This window comes from Cavia porcellus, unplaced genomic scaffold (assembly GCF_034190915.1).
Source record: "Cavia porcellus strain 051 isolate PalLab524CR breed Dunkin Hartley unplaced genomic scaffold, mCavPor4.1 scaffold_28, whole genome shotgun sequence".
Classification (NCBI taxonomy): domain Eukaryota; kingdom Metazoa; phylum Chordata; class Mammalia; order Rodentia; family Caviidae; genus Cavia; species Cavia porcellus.
Genome location: NW_026947511.1, coordinates 30,118,464 through 30,138,600, shown reverse-complemented (window position 1 = coordinate 30,138,600; position 20,137 = coordinate 30,118,464). Strand labels below are relative to the sequence as shown.

Sequence of the window (20,137 nt, the reverse complement as noted above, 5' to 3'; positions counted from 1 at the left end):
AACTTTATTGTCATGTGTCAGTGTGAGTGGTGGCCTCAAAGTAAAGCCTCTCTTGGCTTATCACTGTGAGACCCCTAAAGTGTTCATAAAACATAAAGTCATGAAGAATAGGCTAGGAGTCATATGGAGATCTAACAGGAAAGTCTAGGTAACAACGGTGCTTTTTCCTGAGTGGATCAGGGAAATTTTCTGTCTACTGTTTAGAATTATCTGGAGGACAAAGGTTTACCACTCAGTGTTCTTCTCCTCGCGGTAATGTTATTGTAACCCTGATACTGTCATCCCTTTTCTCATTCTCCTCATGGTCTGGGAAATTATATTTGTAATCCCACGGAAATGTTACTGGAATTCTGATGAGTTAATTCCAGTCTACCACCTCCAGTGCAACCCGTGGCAAGACTAAAGACACTAAGGCATATTTATGGTTATAGGCAGTCAAGGGGTCCGGTTCTGAGTCTGGTCCAGATAAGGGTCACAGAACAAAGGCTTCAACCCAAGGCCTCACCTGGAATTTTTTTAATTCATGAAGAAGGGATTGGCTCAAGGATGAGTGATAGTGAGAATGGTGGGAATTACATGAATTAATGTGAGCTGTGCTAGCTAGGGGAGGCCAGAAAGCACTTCTGCAGTATGCAGAGACACAGGTATGTAGAAAGACCAATCTGCATAACTCAGTTGAGGTAGAATTTGAATATTTAGGAGGCTGTTGCTTCAGTTTCTGACACAGAAACTTTTGCACTGGGAGGCCATAACTTCTCATCTTGAGATTCGAACCCAATTGACATTCTTGGAGATATGTGGCTCTGCCATTCCGCTGGATTCAACCATTTATAGGGAGACATGAGGTGAGGAAACAGGAAACTGTCGGCTGGCTTCAAAGATTACGCATCAATACCTCAGCTAGCCCGGTTTACATTGCTTAGAGCCAATTGAAGGGAGAAGGAAATAGCTTAGCCAGCTCTGTACTTACCACAGGGCCAGGTTTAACTAAAGTGGAGGCAGTTGATCTGTATTCAAGGAGAACTGTCCAAGTGGTCTTCTACAATAAGTGAAATAAATCAGACGCACAAACTTAAAGGTTACATAGTTTCTCTTATATCAGAAACCTAAAATATAACTTTTTTTTCTTGGTACCAGGGATTGAACTCATGACCTCATACTTACCAGGCAAGCATTTGAGCCACTAAGCTAAATCCCTGGCTTTAAAAACCTAAAATATAAATAAAGATCAAAATAAAAGATAATAGGAACTAGGGAAAGATGTTTTTCAAGTGGAAATGGGATCAAGAGATGGATGGAGAGAGGAGGGAAGGGGATGTAAAAAGGAACGAAGATGTATTGTGTACATTCACCAACTCCACATAAAGAATGCACACATTGTGTACTATAAATGTGTACTAAGAAATAAGGCAGTCTTGGGGTGGAAGATGTGGCTCAGCAGTGGAGCACTTGCCTAGCGTGTGTGAGCTCCTGAATTCAATTCCCCAGCCCGACAATGAACATAAAAAAACCCCACAAAAACCAAGGTTAATCTAATATTCATTTCTGGAACTACTTACCTAGCAGCTACAGAGTTTGTATTCTTTCCAGGCATATAGAAAAGTTGAAAAATTGATTGCATACTACATCATAATTAGAGTTTAAATGTCAATGAATTGGTATCTTACAGGTCACATTTTCTGACCAGAGATTAATCAATTAATGATATAGTTACTTTCTTGTCCCTGGCATACAATGTACAACATCCAGAACTTGAATTAGAAAAGGTTTATTTTGGCCCACTGTTTATAGAGGTTTCAGCCCATATTGGCTGGCCCCAAGGCAGGCCTGCAGGGTAGCCAGGAAGCCAGGAGGGATCAAGGGAGGAGGGCAATAGACCATTCCAGGCTGTGCCTCAGTGATCCACCTCCTCCCACCAGGCTGGACCTCCCAACATCACAGTTAGCTATAAAGTCATCAGTGCACTAAGCCATGAGTGTGCCACACCTCCATGATCTAGTCACCTTCCAAATGTAGCACCTATGGGGCAGGTACAGTATCTACAATTGCCAAATCATTAGAAGAAATAACAGAATTTTATAAGGTCGCTATAAAATCAGTGTGGTAAAAGCAGTTGCTTTACTCTATACTAGCCAGCAGGTTCATCAACAGAAAACATCATTTAAAAAGACTAAAAAAATCCATTTTCTCTATCAACAAAATTATAAAATAATGACAAATGAGTATGATAAAACATGCAGGAAATTATAAACTGTAAGAGACTGTACACATTCAATGATAGACTCAGTTTTTTAAAGATGTTCTCCACAAATGGTTCTATATAAATTTTGAACAAATATATATGTATAATTGGAATATATTAGGGAACTTAGTAATATTCCTACTATATTGATAAAATTTAAAACCAATATTTAAGTATATGCTTAAAAGGCTTTTGATAAAATTCACCTCATTTTTAGCTGGGCGTGATGGTACGTGCCTATAATCCCAGCACTCAGGAGGAGGGTGAGACAGGAGGATTGTTTGAGGCCAACCTGGGCCACAAGTGATTTCAAGGTCAATCTGAACTACAAAATGAAACCTGTCTCAAAAAGATAAGAATAAAGAAAGAAAGAAGAAACTTTTAAAAAATAGAAATAAAGGGGCTAGGGATTTAGCTCAGTGGCATAAGCGCCTGCTTTGCAAGCAGGCCATCCTGAGTTCGATCCCCGGTACCGATAAAAAGGAAAAAGACAAAAAAAAAAAAAAAAAAAAGAAGAAAGAAAGTGACAGAAAAAGGCAACTAGTTTGGCCTAGTAATAGGAGTTAAGGTTAAAACTGTACAGTAAATAAGGAATTCTTATTTCAGAAAAGAAAGAAAGTGATATTGTCTAATATGATAAATACCTATTTTAAAAGAATTATCAATCATATTAAATGGTAATATACTAGTTTTTTTTTTTAAGCTTTATTTTTAATTATAATCAGAAACAAATCAAGGTTGCCTACAATCACCATTAGTATTAAACACATTGAAAGCTCTGGCTAGTACTAAGCTGTAAAGCAAAGACAATTGAAAACCAAATTTTCATTTGCAGGTAATATGAAGCTACCAAAAATACTTTTAATACCTTGAAAATTGATAAGAGATCAGTAAAAGTGCTAACAAGTGGCTAGAGAAGAATAAATACCCCCAAGTAAATAGTTTAATACTTCTAAAGTAGCAACTGTTGTATAGCATATACAAAAAAAGATAAAACACTGGGGAAACCTCAGAAGCTTAACTATTTACGTATAATTTTTTAAAGTTTAAAAGTATAAGAGTGCTAAGTGATTTTCCAGTAAGTGACACGAGAAGATCACTGCTGGTAAAAGTCTTAATTAGTACAGAAAGCAAGCTGACATTTGATTCCAAGAGTTTCCTGTTTCTTGCACTGGCTGATTCTCCCTGTAGAATTTATCCAGTAGAGTTGATCAGCTGTAGGTGAATATGTGCATACGAACAGGTCTGTCATAGTATTGTGTACAATAGGCAGTGCTAGCAGCAATTAGAGTTGAGTGGGGAGCAGGGTGGAAGAGCACGTGCTTAGCACTGCAAGACTGAGCGTGTTTAGCATTGCGATACTAGTGTGTGCTTAGCATTGCAAGACTGCAATGAGCATGTACTTAGCATTGCAAACTACGAGTGTGTGCTTAGCAGTGCATGACTGTGAGCATGTGAGTTCTTCAGCACTCAGCAGGAGAGGTACTGACTGCTGTCAGCTCATCCTCCTTCTAGGCTGATCTGGTTCTCACTCAGCTATAGTCTTCTCCACTTTTAAACTATCTAGGCACTTTGTATTTATTATTGAAGTCTTCTTTATAATTTCACATTAAAAAGACAAAAACTTTGTTATCTTAACAGGTTGTGGATTTATTAGTGATGAGGAATGAATTTGTTGCATTTTTATTCTTGCACTGAATAGCATCGTGTCAGTCTATAGTAAGTGCTCAGGAGGGATTAACTGGGTAGCAGTGAACTATACTGGAGAGGAAAAACTCATGCAAAAGAGTGGACTTAGGCTGAAGCAGGATTGCAAGCCTGGGCTAAATTGCAAGTTCAAGGCCAACCTGGACTTCATAACAGGTTCTCAAAAGAAAAGGGAAAAGCTGGACTTTGCATATCTAGGGCGTCCGTGACCATGCTGGAGTATGACCTGTGTATGTATAAAGTGGCTCTGCATATCTACACTTGCAGCTTTCAACTAAGTGCTTAGATTCAATACAGTCATACCTGATTTGTTTGCCAACTCCCAGTGCACTGTGTCCATGACAAGCTACATAAAAATCCTTTATTTGTTGTACTAATATAATAACTCTATATTATTTTTACTTAGCTTATGAAAAAGCAAAGTCGTAGACAACCTGGGTATGTAGCACCCATCTGTAATGCCAGCATTCTGAGAGGCCGAGGCAGGAAGATGGAAATTTGAGCCCAACATGGGCAATTTAATAACTTTGCAAGGCCCTGTCTCAAAATTTAAGTGAAGGGGGGAGGTGTGGGTGTTTGGAGATTAAGTTCAGTTTTAAGGCCCTGTGCTCAGTCCCCAGAAGTGGGAGGAAAAAGACCTAGAGAGCTTTCTGGTTTATTAATAGTCAAACGGGAAAGGATCAATGAAATAGGCACTGAGAGGTAAAAACTGTTAGGAATATGGTGATATATTGCCAAATACAATGTCCACGACACCAGTGTGATGTGATTATATCCAGGTACCTTTACTTTCTCTTAATAGTGCTCTGAAGTGTTTGTTGCCCAAAGTTTCATACCTTCACGCTGCAACAGCAGCTATTTACTGGGCATCGGAGATATGCCAATTAGGCATCAGCGTAGGTGCAGTGACAAGGCAGTGAGTGAGCCAGGGCCAGGCTCCCGGAGCGTGGTGAAGTGACAGTGGCAGGAGCCGCTGCCACACTCACGGATCCCACCACCTCTGTCACCGAGCAGCAGTGCAGCGTGGCCAAGCATCGTTCCCTGTGCTAAAACAGCAGGTTAGACTCTGACTTTTAAAAGACTGGTTCCTTCAAAATTTGGAGCCAGTTATTGGCAGAAATCCAAGCTGTTTGAAAGACAGGCTGGGAGCTGGAGTCTTTCAGTCAGTCTGTGCAGCTTCCTTGTGCTTGTCTCCTTGTAGCCTCCTCCCTATCCATGTGTTTTTCCTGAACGGAGGAAAGAGAAAGCGAGGTTCTGTTCTGTCCTGATCAGAATTGAGGGAATTGGGAACATGCGTATGTCCAGACTTAAATTATATTGCAGCATTCAGAAATATTTCAAAATTTTATGATTCTATGATGGTTTTGGTTAATCAGAAACTGTTAAACCTAGTACATGTTTATTTGTTTGTTTGGAAACACAATCTTCCTATGCAACCCAGGCTGGCCTTAAACTCAAGGCAATCCTCTTGCCTCAGCCTCCTAAATGTGGGGATTATAAGTGTACATCACCACTCCCAGATCTGCACCTAGTACATTTTACTTGTTTTTCTGGTCATATCCGCAGATAAACATTTGTTTATGAGCTTATGTTTTCCTTTTTCTATACTTTTCTGCTGATTCCATCATGAATGTGTATTATTTTTGGGTTTTGTGTGGTTTTGTTTGAGTTGGTTTTCTAAGACAGGGTCTCAGGCTGGCCTTGAACTCATGGCGATCCTCCTGCCTTAGGCTTCCGAGTGCTGTGATCACAGGTGTGCGCCATCATGCCCAGCTTGATTTTTATAATCAGAAAAAAAAACTATGTACAGAAGGCCCAGCCTGCCTCTCTCTGTTGGTGACTGAATCCAGGCCCTTGTGCTTTTGTGTCTTTTGTGTGTGACGGCATCTGCATAGCTGGTTTTCTTACCTTTGGGCCCCTCTTTCTCTAGACACCTCACTGTTTGTTCCTGCCCTGCCTGCCCTGCAGCAGGCAGCTGCACACAGCTTGGCTTGGGCCTGATTTCTACCTCACTGCTGCCCTTCGCTTAGAAGAGCTTCTCCTGGATCCTGGAATGTGGTACTTGGTCTTTTCATTCCCTGGATAGAAGTTAAATCATAGTGGCCCCCGGACTCCAGCATACCTAGAAGTCTGCCCCTTCTCCCCACCTCCCTGGCTGCAGGGCTCCTGCAACAGCTTCTCAGCTGCCCTCCTGCCCTGTCTGTGCTCCCCCAAGCAGCCTCGTGGTGTCGTTCTGCTTCAAACCCTGAGCGCTACCCGCCTCACTCAGTCCACACCAGAGTCCTCACGGGAGCCCCAGGGCCTGCCACCTGCCTTTCCTGCCCCTACGACCTCTCCCAGATGTCACTCCAGACAGTGGCTTTGCTACCGTGTTGTGTCCTGTGCATCCTGCCTTCGTGTCTGCTGTTCTCTCTCTGGATGCTTTTCTCTCAGTTCTCTGCTCAGGTGTCACTTTATCAGGGAGACCATCCCTCTCACCTATCTGTAGCGGTACCCCAATCCATTGTGCTTCCTGAAGAAATGCATGCTTGCTCCTGGACCATCGCCTCCCTCGGGACCGGAAGCTGCCTGAGCACAGACCCTGTCTCCTCCTGTGTAACTGACCACTGCCACACAGCCACACCCCGTGTCCTTTGAGCTCTTGGTTTTTTTTTTTTAGAGACAGGGTCTCACTATGCGATTCAGGCTGGCCTTGGGCTCACTTTGTAGCCCAGGCTGGTCTCGAACTTGCAGCAGTTCCCCTGCCTCAGCCTCCTGAGGCTGGGACTACAGGTATGCACCACCATGCCTGGCCTCAACTCTAAACCTTGTAATTACCAAGGCATTTATATAGTTTCTTAAGGATGGTGTACATTCATGCCCTTTTCCCATTGACTTTTTCCTTTGGTCCTTGTCACAAGACTTTTGTTTCCAGTGTGCTAACCAAGACTGCTGTGATAGGGGCTGGGGATTTAGCTCAGCGGCATAAACGCCTGCCTTGCAAGTGCGCGGTCGTGAGTTTGATCCCTGGTACTGATAAAAAAAAAAAAAAAAAAAAAAAAACCAGACTGCTGTGACAGAAGTTCCTTACATGGGAAATTTGAAGGTGTCATCATCTTTACTTTCCCCTAGTGTTGTGCTGTGCTAATTATTCCTTTCTCCCTCTTGTAATTCTCCTTGTAGCCTCTCTAAAGCCTTCCTTTCCTGTTTCCCTTTCCTAACCAGTGGCCCTGCTGGTTCTTTCCCTGCCCCTTGCAAAGATCAGCACCCCCTCAGGCCCTGTCACACTGACGCCTCTCTCCATGATGGCCTTGGTCCCTGTACTCTTAACTGTTAGTTTTTGCAGTGTTGGCCCCACCCCCATCTGTATTGTTTGCCTGGATCTTTCTCTTGATCTCCAACTTGTCGTTTATCTATTCCTAAACTTGTCGTTTATCTATTCCTGTCGTTTATCTATTGCCTAACTGGATATCCCATAACATTACATGTCGATGTCCGCTCCCGGCCGGCAGGAAGGACACACGACAAAGTCTGGCAGTGGACAACCTTTTCTTTTATTTTTCTTCTCCGTACAGCCTGCCCTGGGATCGCTCCCAGCTGAAGCTTCCTCTGGTCCGCTCCCCGCGGCTCCTTTTGGGCTTCTACTTCCGGGCTTCTCTCTCCCCCCCAGGGGTGGCACCAGTATATATACGGATACAGTGTCCAATCATGTTAAAGTGAGCAAGGCAAGCTGATTGGCTAACATCATCAGTTGCCAGGCAGACTATATTGTTGAGCGGGTTGCTTACGCGGTAAGCAGGAAACTAACGTGCTCGATGGGAGGGGTAATCTACCTCAGGCTTTACTCTTTACTACAGGCCTCACGTCCGCCAAGTGAGGCGACCGGGCTCGGGGCTGCGGCTCCCAACATCTCCCCCTTTTTTATTTTTTATGAATGTGCGCATCGTAGCCCTTTCTGGACTGGGTGCAGAGGCTTATGCCCTATGCGTAGGCCCACCGTAGGTCCTTGGCTTAGACCCTGGTCGGCCGTCCCATGGTCCGCCAAGGCCCTGAGGCCCTCGTCCTTTTTCTAGGGCCAGGCACAAACTGGACGGAACCTGGATGCACACAAGCTTGCACTCATTTTCTCTCCGTAAAGAAATCCCCTCGGAGAGAAATTTAGACCTGGGCAGCATCTAACAGTCCAGCGGCTTACGTGCAGGATGGGGTAGGGCCTGGCTTAGGTTGAGTCGCACCGGGGGAGTACGCTCTTACCCGTCATTGACTCTCCTACCCAGCTATGTCATAATTTTTTAGAGGAGGAGTGTGGGAAGCTCACCGTCCCTAGACTCGGTCGTAGGCTAGGCGAGCGAGCCATGCATATGCCTGAGGATCTTCTTGTCCATTTCGGGCTACCGCTATTTCTATTCATCTTGTTGGTTGGTCTGTGATGGATCTCCGGTAGGGCAGGTCTGATCTTCAGTCGAGGGCTTTGTCGCCCGTGTCAGTCTCTCCGGTACCCACAGTGGTTCTCGTCCCGATTCCTGTGGGAAAACACAAACCGCGCCTCGGTTCCAGCTGACCACTGGATCCGGGCCCATCCATTGTCCTGTCAGGACATCTTTCCACTTCACCCACCCTTTATGGTTGGGGGAAGGGTTGCAGTGCTCCACAGCTGGGGAGCGATTATCATTATTTAAATTTAAAAAATTGTGTGTGAATAGTGCCATGGATAATCGTGCCTTTGGGGCCAGGCCTTGGCCTACTCCCCCTTTTTGTTTTTGTAAAATTTCTTTGAGGCTTCTATGAGCCCTCTCAATGATTCCTTGACTTTGGGGATTGTATGGGATACCATGTTTTAATTGAACCTCCATCATTTTGCAGAACTCATTGAAGGCTTTGCCTATATAGGCTGGTCCATTATCAGTTTTTAATATTTTTGGTTTGCCCCATGCGGCCCAAGCCGCCAGGCAATGATTGATCACATTAGACACTTTTTTACCTGTTTCTGCTGTTGCAAATATGACGTGAGAACAGGTGTCTGTGGAAACATGAACATATTTAAGAGTCCCAAACTCCTGTATATGTGTGATGTCCATCTGCCAAACATCACCAGGGATCAAACCTCGAGGGTTTACTCCCATCGGTATGGCAGGTTTGTATGTGGCACAGGAGTTACATAGTCGCACGATATCTCGTGCATCTGCTCTAGAAACATGGAAATGGTTTGCTAGTGTCCTGGCATTAACATGAAATTTATCATGGAAGGCACGGGCTCGCTCGATTGGTGTTAGTAAGGTAAAAATCCATAACGGGCGAGTGGCAGTGTCAGCAGCCGCATTCCCCTGTGCCATAGGCCCTGGCAGGGATGTATGTGCTCTTATGTGGGTGGTGAAGACCTTATGGTGTCTGTTCTGAAGCAATGTCTGGATAGACAGGAACAGTCCAGCCACTGTGGAAGTGGATCTAATTAAACTGGCAGTCTCAAGCACTTGCATAGCATTGACCACATACCTAGAATCGGAGACAATGTTAATGGCTTCTGAGAACCGTTCAAGAATCATTTTAACGATCTGCAGTTCTACCACCTGAGGCTGATCTGGTTTAAATTGTATGGTAACCGGGGGCTTGCCTAGGATCACATAGGCGCCTATCCCCGTCTTGGAGCCATCTGTGTATATTGTAGTTGCTGGGACTAATGGCTCAGAGGCAGTAACCTTTGGAAAAATTATAGGGTGCTGAGTGACAAATGACAAGATAGGGTCTTTAGGGTATTGATTGTTTATATCCCCATGGAAAACACATCTCAGAATGGCCCAGGTATCTATGCAGGCAGCCAGGGTCTTGATCTGGCTGGCGGTATAGGGTACTCGGATGGCTTGTGGTCCTGAGCCAAAATGTTGGACAGCTCTATCATGCGCTTCAAGGGCCAATGAAGCGACTGCCTCCGGGTAATGCTCTATGACTTTTGCAGGTGAGACCTTAGGGTGTATCCACAGTAATGGTCCTTTCTGCCAAATCACCGCTGTGGGCTGTAGACTAGTCTGTAGCAAACAGACATCAAAGGGTCGCCCTGGTTCAATTCTGTGTAAGGTAGCCCCACCTAAGGCTTTTTCCACTCTCTGTAAGGCAGCTCTTGCCTCAGGAGTGAGCCTCCTGTGGGAGGCTATATCTGGGTCTCCCTTTAGAAGGTCGAACAGGGGTTTGAGATCTGAATTTGGTATATGTAAATATGGCCTAATCCAATTAATGTCTCCCAATAGCTTTTGCATGTCATTTAGGGTCCTAACGCCATCCGTCCTAATGGTGACCTTCTGTATAAGTCTGGAGGCGACACTGAGGTCCACACCTGCTGACCCAGGGGTGGCCCTTGTTGAAGGCTGCCATCCTGAGCTGTCCTGTCTCTGGGGCGGGGGCCCGCCTGTGAAGGGGGCCCCCTCTGGCCGTTTTTTGGCCCTCTAGCATCCTGTCCACAAATACGGTTGCCCTGAGCATCAAAGACCGACCTACACTCCTCAGCTTTGTGTGATCCCTTTTTGCATCGCCCACAAACATATGGTTCTTCATTCCTAGGGCGAGGCCTAGCATCTGCATTGTTTGGGCAATGACGTTTAATGTGTCCTGGCTCCCCGCAGGCAAAACACCCTTTAGCCTTACATTCCCCTTCTAACCCGCGAGGTCCCCTCTGCTGTACAGCCGCGGCCAGGAGAGCAGCCACTCCCGAGTTGGAGAGCGGCCCCCCTATCTCTCTGCATATCCTAATCCAGGCGTTGAGGTCCTTGTTCTTATGAGGAGCTATCGCTGCCTTGTACTCCTTTGTACATTGCTCGAAAATCAGCTGTCTTACCAGCGGTTGAGCCACTCCCGGATCAGGAAATATCTTATCGGCAGCATCTTGCATTCGGGCCACAAAGTCAACAAATGGCTCTGTGGTACCCTGAATTATTTTTGAAAGACACAAGGAGGCTGTTTCGGCACCACTTACTTGCTTCCAGGCGCGGAGCCCTATGGCATTGATTTGTTCATAGACAGCGCCGGGGAACTGAGTCTGATCATCAGCGTGCCGACCTTCTCCCATAAGCATTTCCTTGTTCCACCCCCGGTTTCCCCGATTGGCGTTTCTCTCAGCCTGCTCTGCAGAGAACTCTGCGTACCAGGCTCGCCAATCCAGGTAACTGCCCGAGGGCAGACACGCCTTTGCCAGCTGAATCCAGTCCGCGGGGGTGAGGGGCCCAGAAGACAGATTCTCCAGCATGGCAATGGTGTAAGGCGCAGTCGGCCCAAAGGTTGTAACTGCATTTTTAAGTTCTCTAATCTGCTTTATCTCAAAAGGCTCCCATACATTGCGTCCCTGGCCCATAGCTACTTGTACAGGAAATATCCCATAGGGGCCACTATCTATCCCAGGTGGATGTACCTCATGAGACAAGCGTCCCCCCTGCCAAAGCCGCCTGTAAAAATACCGACCCGCCGGCGGCGGAGCATAAGACAGCGGCCGTGATTGGGCGGAAAATGGGGGCCCGTGCATCACTTCCTGTTCTGGCGAAGAGGAAGGGAGCTCCCGGGCGGCCGCCTCGCGGCGAGGGATCGCCTCCGGGAACAGCCCCCAAGGTAAAGAACCCTGCGACTCCTTATCGAGCGACTTAGGCTCCTGACAGCTGGTCTCTTTGGCCTCCTTGCCATTCAACTTTCCCTCGTCCTCGGAGTCAGACGACTCCGAGGCTAGAGCCCCATCCTCCTCCTTAGCATCCTTGTTCCCCTTGACGGACCCCTCCCGGGAGCTCCCTGACTGGGCCTGCTCAGATACCCTGCGTACTTTTGTAAGCTCTTGAGAGCTTTCTCCACAACCACCCTCGCTCTTAATATTACTACCTAGCATGTTTCCCATTTTTTAATATGTTACTCACCGTGTGAGGCCCAAGGAATCCGACACTTACGCGTGAGCCTGAGGGGAGTCTAAAAGCCCTGTAGGTGCGCGCCACCCAGAGCCCAGGCTTATCCCCAACTCACCTGTCTCGCAGCTCTGTACTGGAGCGTTGTCCACTTCCACGTCTCGGGGGTGATCAGTCCCCGTACGGGCCACCAAATGTCGATGTCCGCTCCCGGCCGGCAGGAAGGACACACGACAAAGTCTGGCAGTGGACAACCTTTTCTTTTATTTTTCTTCTCCGTACAGCCTGCCCTGGGATCGCTCCCAGCCGAAGCCTCCTCTGGTCCGCTCCCCGCGGCTCCTTTTGGGCTTCTACTTCCGGGCTTCTCTCTCCCCCCCAGGGGTGGCACCAGTATATATACGGATACAGTGTCCAATCATGTTAAAGTGAGCAAGGCAAGCTGATTGGCTAACATCATCAGTTGCCAGGCAGACTATATTTTTGAGCGGGTTGCTTACGCGGTAAGCAGGAAACTAACGTGCTCGATGGGAGGGGTAATCTACCTCAGGCTTTACTCTTTACTACAGGCCTCACGTCCGCCAAGTGAGGCGACCGGGCTCGGGGCTGCGGCTCCCAACAATTACACACAGAAGCAAACAGTGTTAGCCCCCTCTCCAAACAGTACGCCACATTCGACAGTTGCTGCTCCCTGCCCTCCACCTCGGTTCCCCTGGTCATTGACAGTCATCAAGGACAGTGTAAGAGCCATTCTCAGCCTGTTCTCCTCCTCAGTCCCTCTCATAGCTCTCACATAGTCCACGTCCTCGTCTCAGTTCTCACTGCCCCTGCCGTGGTCTAGGTCACCACTATTTTCCTGTTACAGCATGGCCCTGAAGAAAATGGCCTCTGAAACCAGACTCCTGCGCTATGCTCCTGGCCCCTAAGAAATGTCAGAGAAAGAGAGGCAGAGACAAACACAGGCAGAGAGACAGAGTGAGACTACGTGTGGTGCTGGGGAGTGAGCCCAGGGCCTCATGCATGCTAAATACGTACTCTGCCACTGAGCATCAGCCTCAGCCCTGCAGTCTAATTTTGGATCTGCCACTGAGTTTGCCGAGTTGTGTAACTTCTCTGTGCCTTAGTTTTCTCACTGATGAAGTAGAGGTAAGAATTCCCTGTGAGCATTAAAATGATTCAGCAGACGTCAAGTGCTTGGCACAGTGGCCAACACATTGAACTCAATGTCGTCTGTCCGCGTAAGCACTGCCCAACTGACCTCTCCTGCCGCTCCCTTTTCCTTCTCAGCACTTCACAGTGCTCAGCAGGTCAGCTCTCAGCTGTGACAGCAGATCTCGCACGGTACCCCGCAGGAAATCTCCCAGTGGCACCTTGCGCTCTGAGCACTGCTTGTGTGCCGGGCTTGTTTCCATCGGCCCCTTGTCTCCAGTGTTGTAGCCATGCTCAGTAGTTGGCAGTTTCCGCTCGGGCTGTGATTTTGCATGCCTTGGCATTTTTGCTGTTTTTCCTGCTGCTTGAAATGCTCTTCCTTCCCTTGTCTGCAAATCTTTAATGATCCTTCAAGACCCATGTTTGGAAGCCCTTCTATGGAAACCTGGCCCTATGCGTGTGGATCTGATCACTCCTTTCACACTCACTGTAATGTACAAGTGTTACAACTATTTGTTTTTGCTTGTCTTTCTTTTTTTTTGTTTTGGTTTTATTATTTGTTTTTTGAGATAGAGTCACACTATGTACTCTAGGCTAGCTTTGAACTCATGATCCTCCTGTCTCCTGGGCTGGGAATACAGATGTGTGCCATTGTATGCACTTCACTCCTGCCCTCCAGGCAAGACAGGAACTCCATGCTGGTGGCCGCAGCCTCTGTTCCTGTTGCAGGGATTCACAGTATTTGGACAGAACAGGGGCCTTAAGCACATTGTTGAATTAGTAGCCAGGCCATTTGGAAATTACTAAGGTTTGTGTACTTCATTTCTTCCAGGCTGCAGGAATTGGTGAATCGAGTGCTGGAACGCTTTCAGGCAGCTGGACTAATAGTGAAAGAATGGAACAGTGTGAAACTGCATGGCACAGTCATGAACACGCTATTCAGGAAAGACCCCGATGGTAAGCACTCACAGAGCTATGGCACAGTGCATGAGAAGGGTTTAGAGGGCCACCAGGTGGCTTGGACAGACTGACCATCAAAGAGCCTCTCATGTATCTTTACTCTCATCTGTTAGTGTTTTGTTTTGTGGTAATAGAATTGAATCCAACATGTTGCCTTGAGCTGTATTATATCTCCAGTGTTGCCCACCCCAGCCCAACTGTCAAATTGCATGTATCCTCTTTTTCTTAACAGGGAATCTGTTTTTATAAGCTGCAATTTACATAGATTGGAGCTTTAGATTAGGAGAATACTTTTCATTAGAAAATAGTTTCATAATTACTCATGTGTATAGCTAAAATTGTATTATGTTTGTGAAGTCATTAGAACTCTGGACAGAACTGATGTGACTAAAGGAACATACTCCAAGATGGAAAGTGTGGGCTGGCATGGTGCACCTCTGTAATCCCAGCTGCTTGGGAGGCTGAGGCAGGAGGATCACAAGTTTAAGGCCAGCCTGGAAAAGTTACCAGTATTCTGTCTTAAAATAAAAAGTGCTGGGAGATAGCTAAGTCCTCTGTGGATGGTTCAGCCTTAGTACCAGAGAGAGAGAGAGAGAGAGAGAGACAGAGAGACAGAGAGACAGAGAGACAGAGAAAGAGAGAGACAGGTAGGGAGATAGAAAAGGAGATAAAGATTTGAATATTTTTGAAGGTCTGTCAGTAGACAAGAAAGGGTTGATATAGAAAATATTCTTGTAAGGTAGGTAATTTTTGATACTTTGAGTTTTCTATTTCCTGTACTCGTCTCTATATTGAATTTTTACTTAAAAAGGACATGAAATGATGTGTTACTTTTTCTTTTTCTGTTTCCCTTTGCTTTGATACGCCTCTTCTTGTTGCCCTTGAAGGACATCCTTTGGGACATGCAACCTAAATTAACTCAGAAGCTGGAACACAGCTTTGTTTAGGCCAAGGTCATAGATTTACTGCTTTTCAGTGTAGAATATCTATAAGGATACTTTTGATTGCAACAAAAGGACTTCTTTTCTTCTGAGGAGAGCCCTTAAATCAACCCAAAGTGTGGGGACCTGCAGTTTTTACTAACTATGTGTGAACTTTTATGTATTTTTACATATTTAAAATGCATGTAGGACTGGTATGTGGTTGAATGCTTGCTTAATATGCACAAGAGTTCAATCCCTAGCACTGTTAAAAGAGAGAGATATAGGGAGGGAGGGAGAGAGAGATTAAAAATGTTGTACATTGCTATCAGCTTGTCTTGGGTTTGTTCCTTGTGAGGAACCTTTAGAAATCAGTTACTCTCAACCTCTAACTTTGTAAATGAAGTTCAAGGAAGACATATGATTTGTGCAAGATACATCTAGTTACATAGTTAGTAAGTACTTTCCCTGAGTACCTGGGAATGCTGAATGAATGGATCTATACTGAATGAGCTGGTGGCAGAGCTGGCACTAAAAGCCAGGTGTCTTGATTAATAGCCTGCTGTTTTTCCTTACACATAATGGCACTTTCCAAGAGCACACGAAAATTTTGCTACTTGTCCTTGGGTACTTACAGAAATCCAACAGGATACAAACAGATAAATAACCCAAGCTTCTCTACCATTATCTTTGGAATGTTTACAGCTGAAGGCAGGTACAATCTCTACACCCCAGATGGCAAATATATCTTCAAGGAAAGAGAATCATTTGATGGCCGAAACATTTTAAAGGTCAGTATGAAGAAGAGAAAATTGGAAATCCTTGGCATGTGCCCTAAATAAGGCAGGAAAACAAGTTGTTTTCCTCTTAACAGTAGAGTATATTTTTCTTATGCTTTTCATGAGGATCACTGATGGAAAGAGCTATTTTAAAATTTTTTTTTTTATGTTCTAGAAAAAAAGAAGTCCTTTTGACTTTGTTAGGCTTTGGCACTTCTGGAGAATTGAAATTGGTGATCTAAGGGAAAATACAGTCTCCCACCTACTTAGAGGCATAAGAACAAGTTGTTTTTAACATGGCAAGTTTTATGTTGTACTTACCTCTGGAGGTTTGAATTTGCATATTTTTTGATGAAAAAGACCTGTTTTCTAGTAGATTTTTCTCTTCGCCCACAACATGGCTTTCCCAAGTTCCTGCACAATCTATTTTTACTCAGAGGTAGTCTCTGTCCTAAAAAGTAGGTGGTCCATTTCTGACTGTTGGAGTGTTGCTTTTTTTGAGTTGCATTAATCTCTGAAATTTAAGTAGAAGAGGCTGGCAGGATTGCATTTATCTTTCTCCAACAGACTGCATTGTGTAATGTCCATGATTTATGCCCTCTCTGTCAGGGTAACGTGCCATTGTTCCCCGGGCAAAGAGAAACACAGCTGATACCCAGGGAGAGGCTTGGTTCTTTATTTCACTTGTTCTATACTGGCTTAGGTTAGACATTTTCAAGGCCACGGGTGTTTCAGGGGTGGAGACAGTAACGTCAGAGTAAGCTGCATTTAGAAATGCTTTTTCCTGCCCTAGCCCATCCTCCATTCCCTTATCTCGTTCTTTGCCAGTGTTCTTCCCCAGTGCTGCCTGTGACCCCACAGCCTGTCATCAGCGACATTGCACTTCAGCTGTGAGCTCCTTCCTTGGCCCAAGAGGCCATCCCCAAGGCCTTCCAGCACCCGATGTGCAGAGCTCTTTGAGATGCTCTGGGTCTGAGTGGCAGGCTGCTCATGGACTCGATGGTGGCTAACTTCACCACTTGTCCTGGGCCGCAGCTTCGGTGTGCCGCACAGCTCCTGCCTTCTCTGTCTCCCTTCTGTGAGAATTTTCACAGACATCACGAATTACTTTGCTTTTTGTTGTTTTTAAGAAAGAAATTTCCAAATAGGGAAGGGCATCTTTAGTAATGGCTGAAGGCATCTTGGATGGAGTTAAAACGAAACCGGAAGTGTTAATGCGGTCAGGTGTGAGGGGCTTTGGCACCTGTGACAGCCTGCACGGCCTGTGGTTGCAGGATGGAAACCTCACGTGATTCTGCATTTCTGTCGCTCTGGCAGGGCAGTTTTCCATGTGATAATGCTTTTTCTTGCAGTCTTTAAACTACCCCAGCAATGACAGGACCGTAGCTCCCTCTAGTGTTGGTAAGCACTCCGCTGTCCCCCGAGTACCCTCATTGATTCACAGCTGTGTCTGTTCTGGAGCTGGACCCAGGGAGATACTTGGAGATCTTTAGTCCAGTTGCCCTCTTCAGTCTCTAGTGTGAGATCCATGTGGTCAAAATGACTCACCAAAAGTCCTGCTGGATAGTAGCAGACGCCAAAATCAGAGCAAAAAGACTCAGAACTCACACATTCAGCATTGTTTCTGATGCCTCCCATTGTGATGCTGTATTTGGATAGAGATGGTGATCATTAGATCATGGAGATAGGCATATCTGTCTGAGCAGGGATAATGTCTGATTAAAACTAATTTCACAAATGTTGGTGGCCGTGGGTGTGCTAGTTAGTCTAAAACTATGGTAATTAAAAATCAACATTTGGGGCTGGAGGTGTAGCTCATTCTGTGCAATGCTCTGGGTTTAATTCCTACCACAAATGAAGAAAGAAAGAAAAATTAGATTTTTGTATTGACTATAATTCTAACACTAACAGAAATGCCTGTGTATTGATGATATGTCATCCTCTAATGTGCCCTTAGGATCAAACAGTCATTCTGATACAGACCCTACCTTCCATGAGCTTCCAGGGTGATTACAGATAATATTGATGGTGCCAAGTTGTGGGAAGGAAGGGCCTTTGAACACAGATCGTTATGACAAACTGTCTTTTACTATGGTTTATAATATTTTCCTCCTCAACCATCTGTTGCAGGAATTAAAATCCTTTATCTATGTTCCATCGAGGAAATTACATGATGGGATCCAACTCTTAGCCCCCTCCCAACACACACAGTGATAACTTAACTGTTTGTAGAGTAGCTATAGTTAAACCCACCTTTCAGAATTGCGATGGTGGACATGTCTTTCTCAATTTGAACATAAGAATGCATGGCCCCTAAGGCCCTTAAAATAAAAATAAGATTTAGAAAACCAATGGATTATATATATATAGTTCTTATACCAGAATAAATTATTATTTTAAGAAAAAAATTGATTTCACTAACAAGATAGGAACTGATGTGAAGTGCACAGAAAGGTTAACTGCATCGGTTGTTAAGGAGCCCAGCATATGTGTGCAGCATATTAACAGATGCGCAGGCCAGGGATCAGGAGTGCTGGGGATGCGAGGGAGCCCTGGAAAAAAAATCAGCTGCATCGACTATTCAAAAAGGAACAAAGTGAGAAAGCAAGTCATTGCTCATTGCTGTAAGAATTTAATGAGTAACAGCCAATTGCTATTCTACTCCACGAAGAGAATTGGTCCTTTTGGCTCAGCATAATGCTGTGTTCTGGGTGCCTTAATAAGAAAAAAAGTCTCTAATGACTTTGGAGGTGGAAGCCACATTTTTCTTTTATACAGCTCTTTTGAGAGTTGTCGCAGCTGTAATAGACTAGTGTCTGGTTATTCATAGTTAAAATAAGAATTTTCTGTCCCTAAGAAAGACTTTGAAAGGACTGACAACTAAAAAATCATTCTCCTATGTTATTCAAACCAGAAAAAGCACAAACGTATTCCACTAGGGTGGGGTTCTTATGGCAGACTGACAGCTCCAAAGGAGGACGTATTAGTGAAGATGACCCATGCCAAATTAATAGCAGATGTCTCCTCCAAGTGTCTGCATTACTAAGCACGCAGGCAGCGGAGATGCTGTTTGTATAGCCATAGGCAGTCATCAGTGCATAATTGGCACAATCGTGCTGACCTAAAGGCACACTGCTGGGAAATAACTGCTCCCTCTTGAGCTGGAAGCAGAATGGTCATTAGCTGCCAGCTGCCGGAGAGGGAAGTCGGGGCAGTCTGCTGGGGGACTCAGGAGATGGCCTTAGGCAACGAACAGTTCCCTGAGTTTCTGCTCCAGGCTGGCTGAACAGGGGTACAGTGTCACCCTCACAAGCACAGCTCTGGTGCAGAGTGAGGAGGAGCCGCTTGACACCAGCACTGTTCCCACAGAGAAGGTGCTGAGCCCAGATGAAGGCACAGCCAGACATTTGAGGAGTGGAAAACACTGCGGGTCCAAAGCCAGAGGGCTCCATGAAAGTACCATTTCCTCAGACGCTTTAAAAAATCATGGAGCATAGAAGCCAGGTACAAGGGAAATGAATTTGTACTTTCTATTTTATATATAAAAATCTTCAAATTTCGAGAGAGGAGAGGTTGGCAATATTAAACAAGATACTTCAATTTTAATGCTTCTATAATATGTTTTAAGTCTATCCCACATTGTGACTTGTCTGGAAGATGTGAGAATCACTCATGCATTTCATTGATTTTTTTTTCCCTTTGGTCCCATCTCTGTTCCTTGGACTCCTTTAGAGGACAATTAGAACAGCTAAATTTAAGTGAGATCTTTAGTTAGTTTGCTCTACTCACAGCAATTTTTATAAGGGAAGCTTTTTGAAAAACTGTACTATAGTTTTTGTTGCTATGTATTTGCACAAAGCGTATCTATACTATTTAACGAATCATCATAAACAATAGAAGATCAGAAACTAAAATAAAGCTCCCAGTGTCTTTTCCTGCCCAACTCTTTAATCAGTTCTCGCTAAAGTAAAAACGTAATTAATTTTTTTTTGTGTTGCACTGGAGATTGAACCCAGTGAGAACTGACCTGCATTTCAACCCCCTTTTTTGTTTGTTTGTTTGTTTTATATAAGATTTCACTATATAGTTCAGGCTGGCCTGAACGCACTGTGCAGCCCAGAATGACCTCGAACTCACAGCAGTCTTCTGCCTCAGCCTCCCAACTGCTGGGTTTATAGGGGAGTGTCACCAAGCCTACCTGGTTTTGAGATAGGTCCTTAAATTGCTGATGCTAGCCTCAAATTTGTTATCCTCCTGCCTCGATGGCTGAGCAGTTGGGATTATAGGCATGTGCCATGATGCCCAACCGAGGCTTGGTTTTTTTTTTTTTTTTAATCGGTCCCGGGGATTAAACTCACGACCACCTGCTTGCAAGTCAGGTGCTTATGCCACTGAGCTAAATCCCCAGCCCCGAGAGGCTTGTTTTGAATGAATATTTGGTTTTGAACAGTTAGAGTGTTGAAGGATGAGTTCTTTTTAATTTTTTCTAGGGAAAAGAGGAGTGACAAAACTATGTAATCATTTAAAAGAAAT

At 45.1% G+C, this 20,137-nt stretch overlaps 1 protein-coding gene across 3 annotated transcripts in view; it reads left to right on the top strand.

Moving 5' to 3' along the window:
• The window catches only part of Ascc1 (activating signal cointegrator 1 complex subunit 1), a 128,857-nt gene that overhangs the window by 85,377 nt on the left and 23,343 nt on the right, over positions 1–20,137 (top strand). For 2 of the 3 annotated variants that reach the window (XM_063238644.1, XM_063238645.1), the window contains exons 8-9: positions 13,778–13,902; positions 15,531–15,616. In XM_063238644.1, the coding sequence (XP_063094714.1) occupies positions 13,778–13,902; positions 15,531–15,616 (211 nt within the window). The remainder of the gene's footprint in view (positions 1–13,777; positions 13,903–15,530; positions 15,617–20,137) is intronic. The other variant, XR_010044004.1, reaches the window with a different exon arrangement.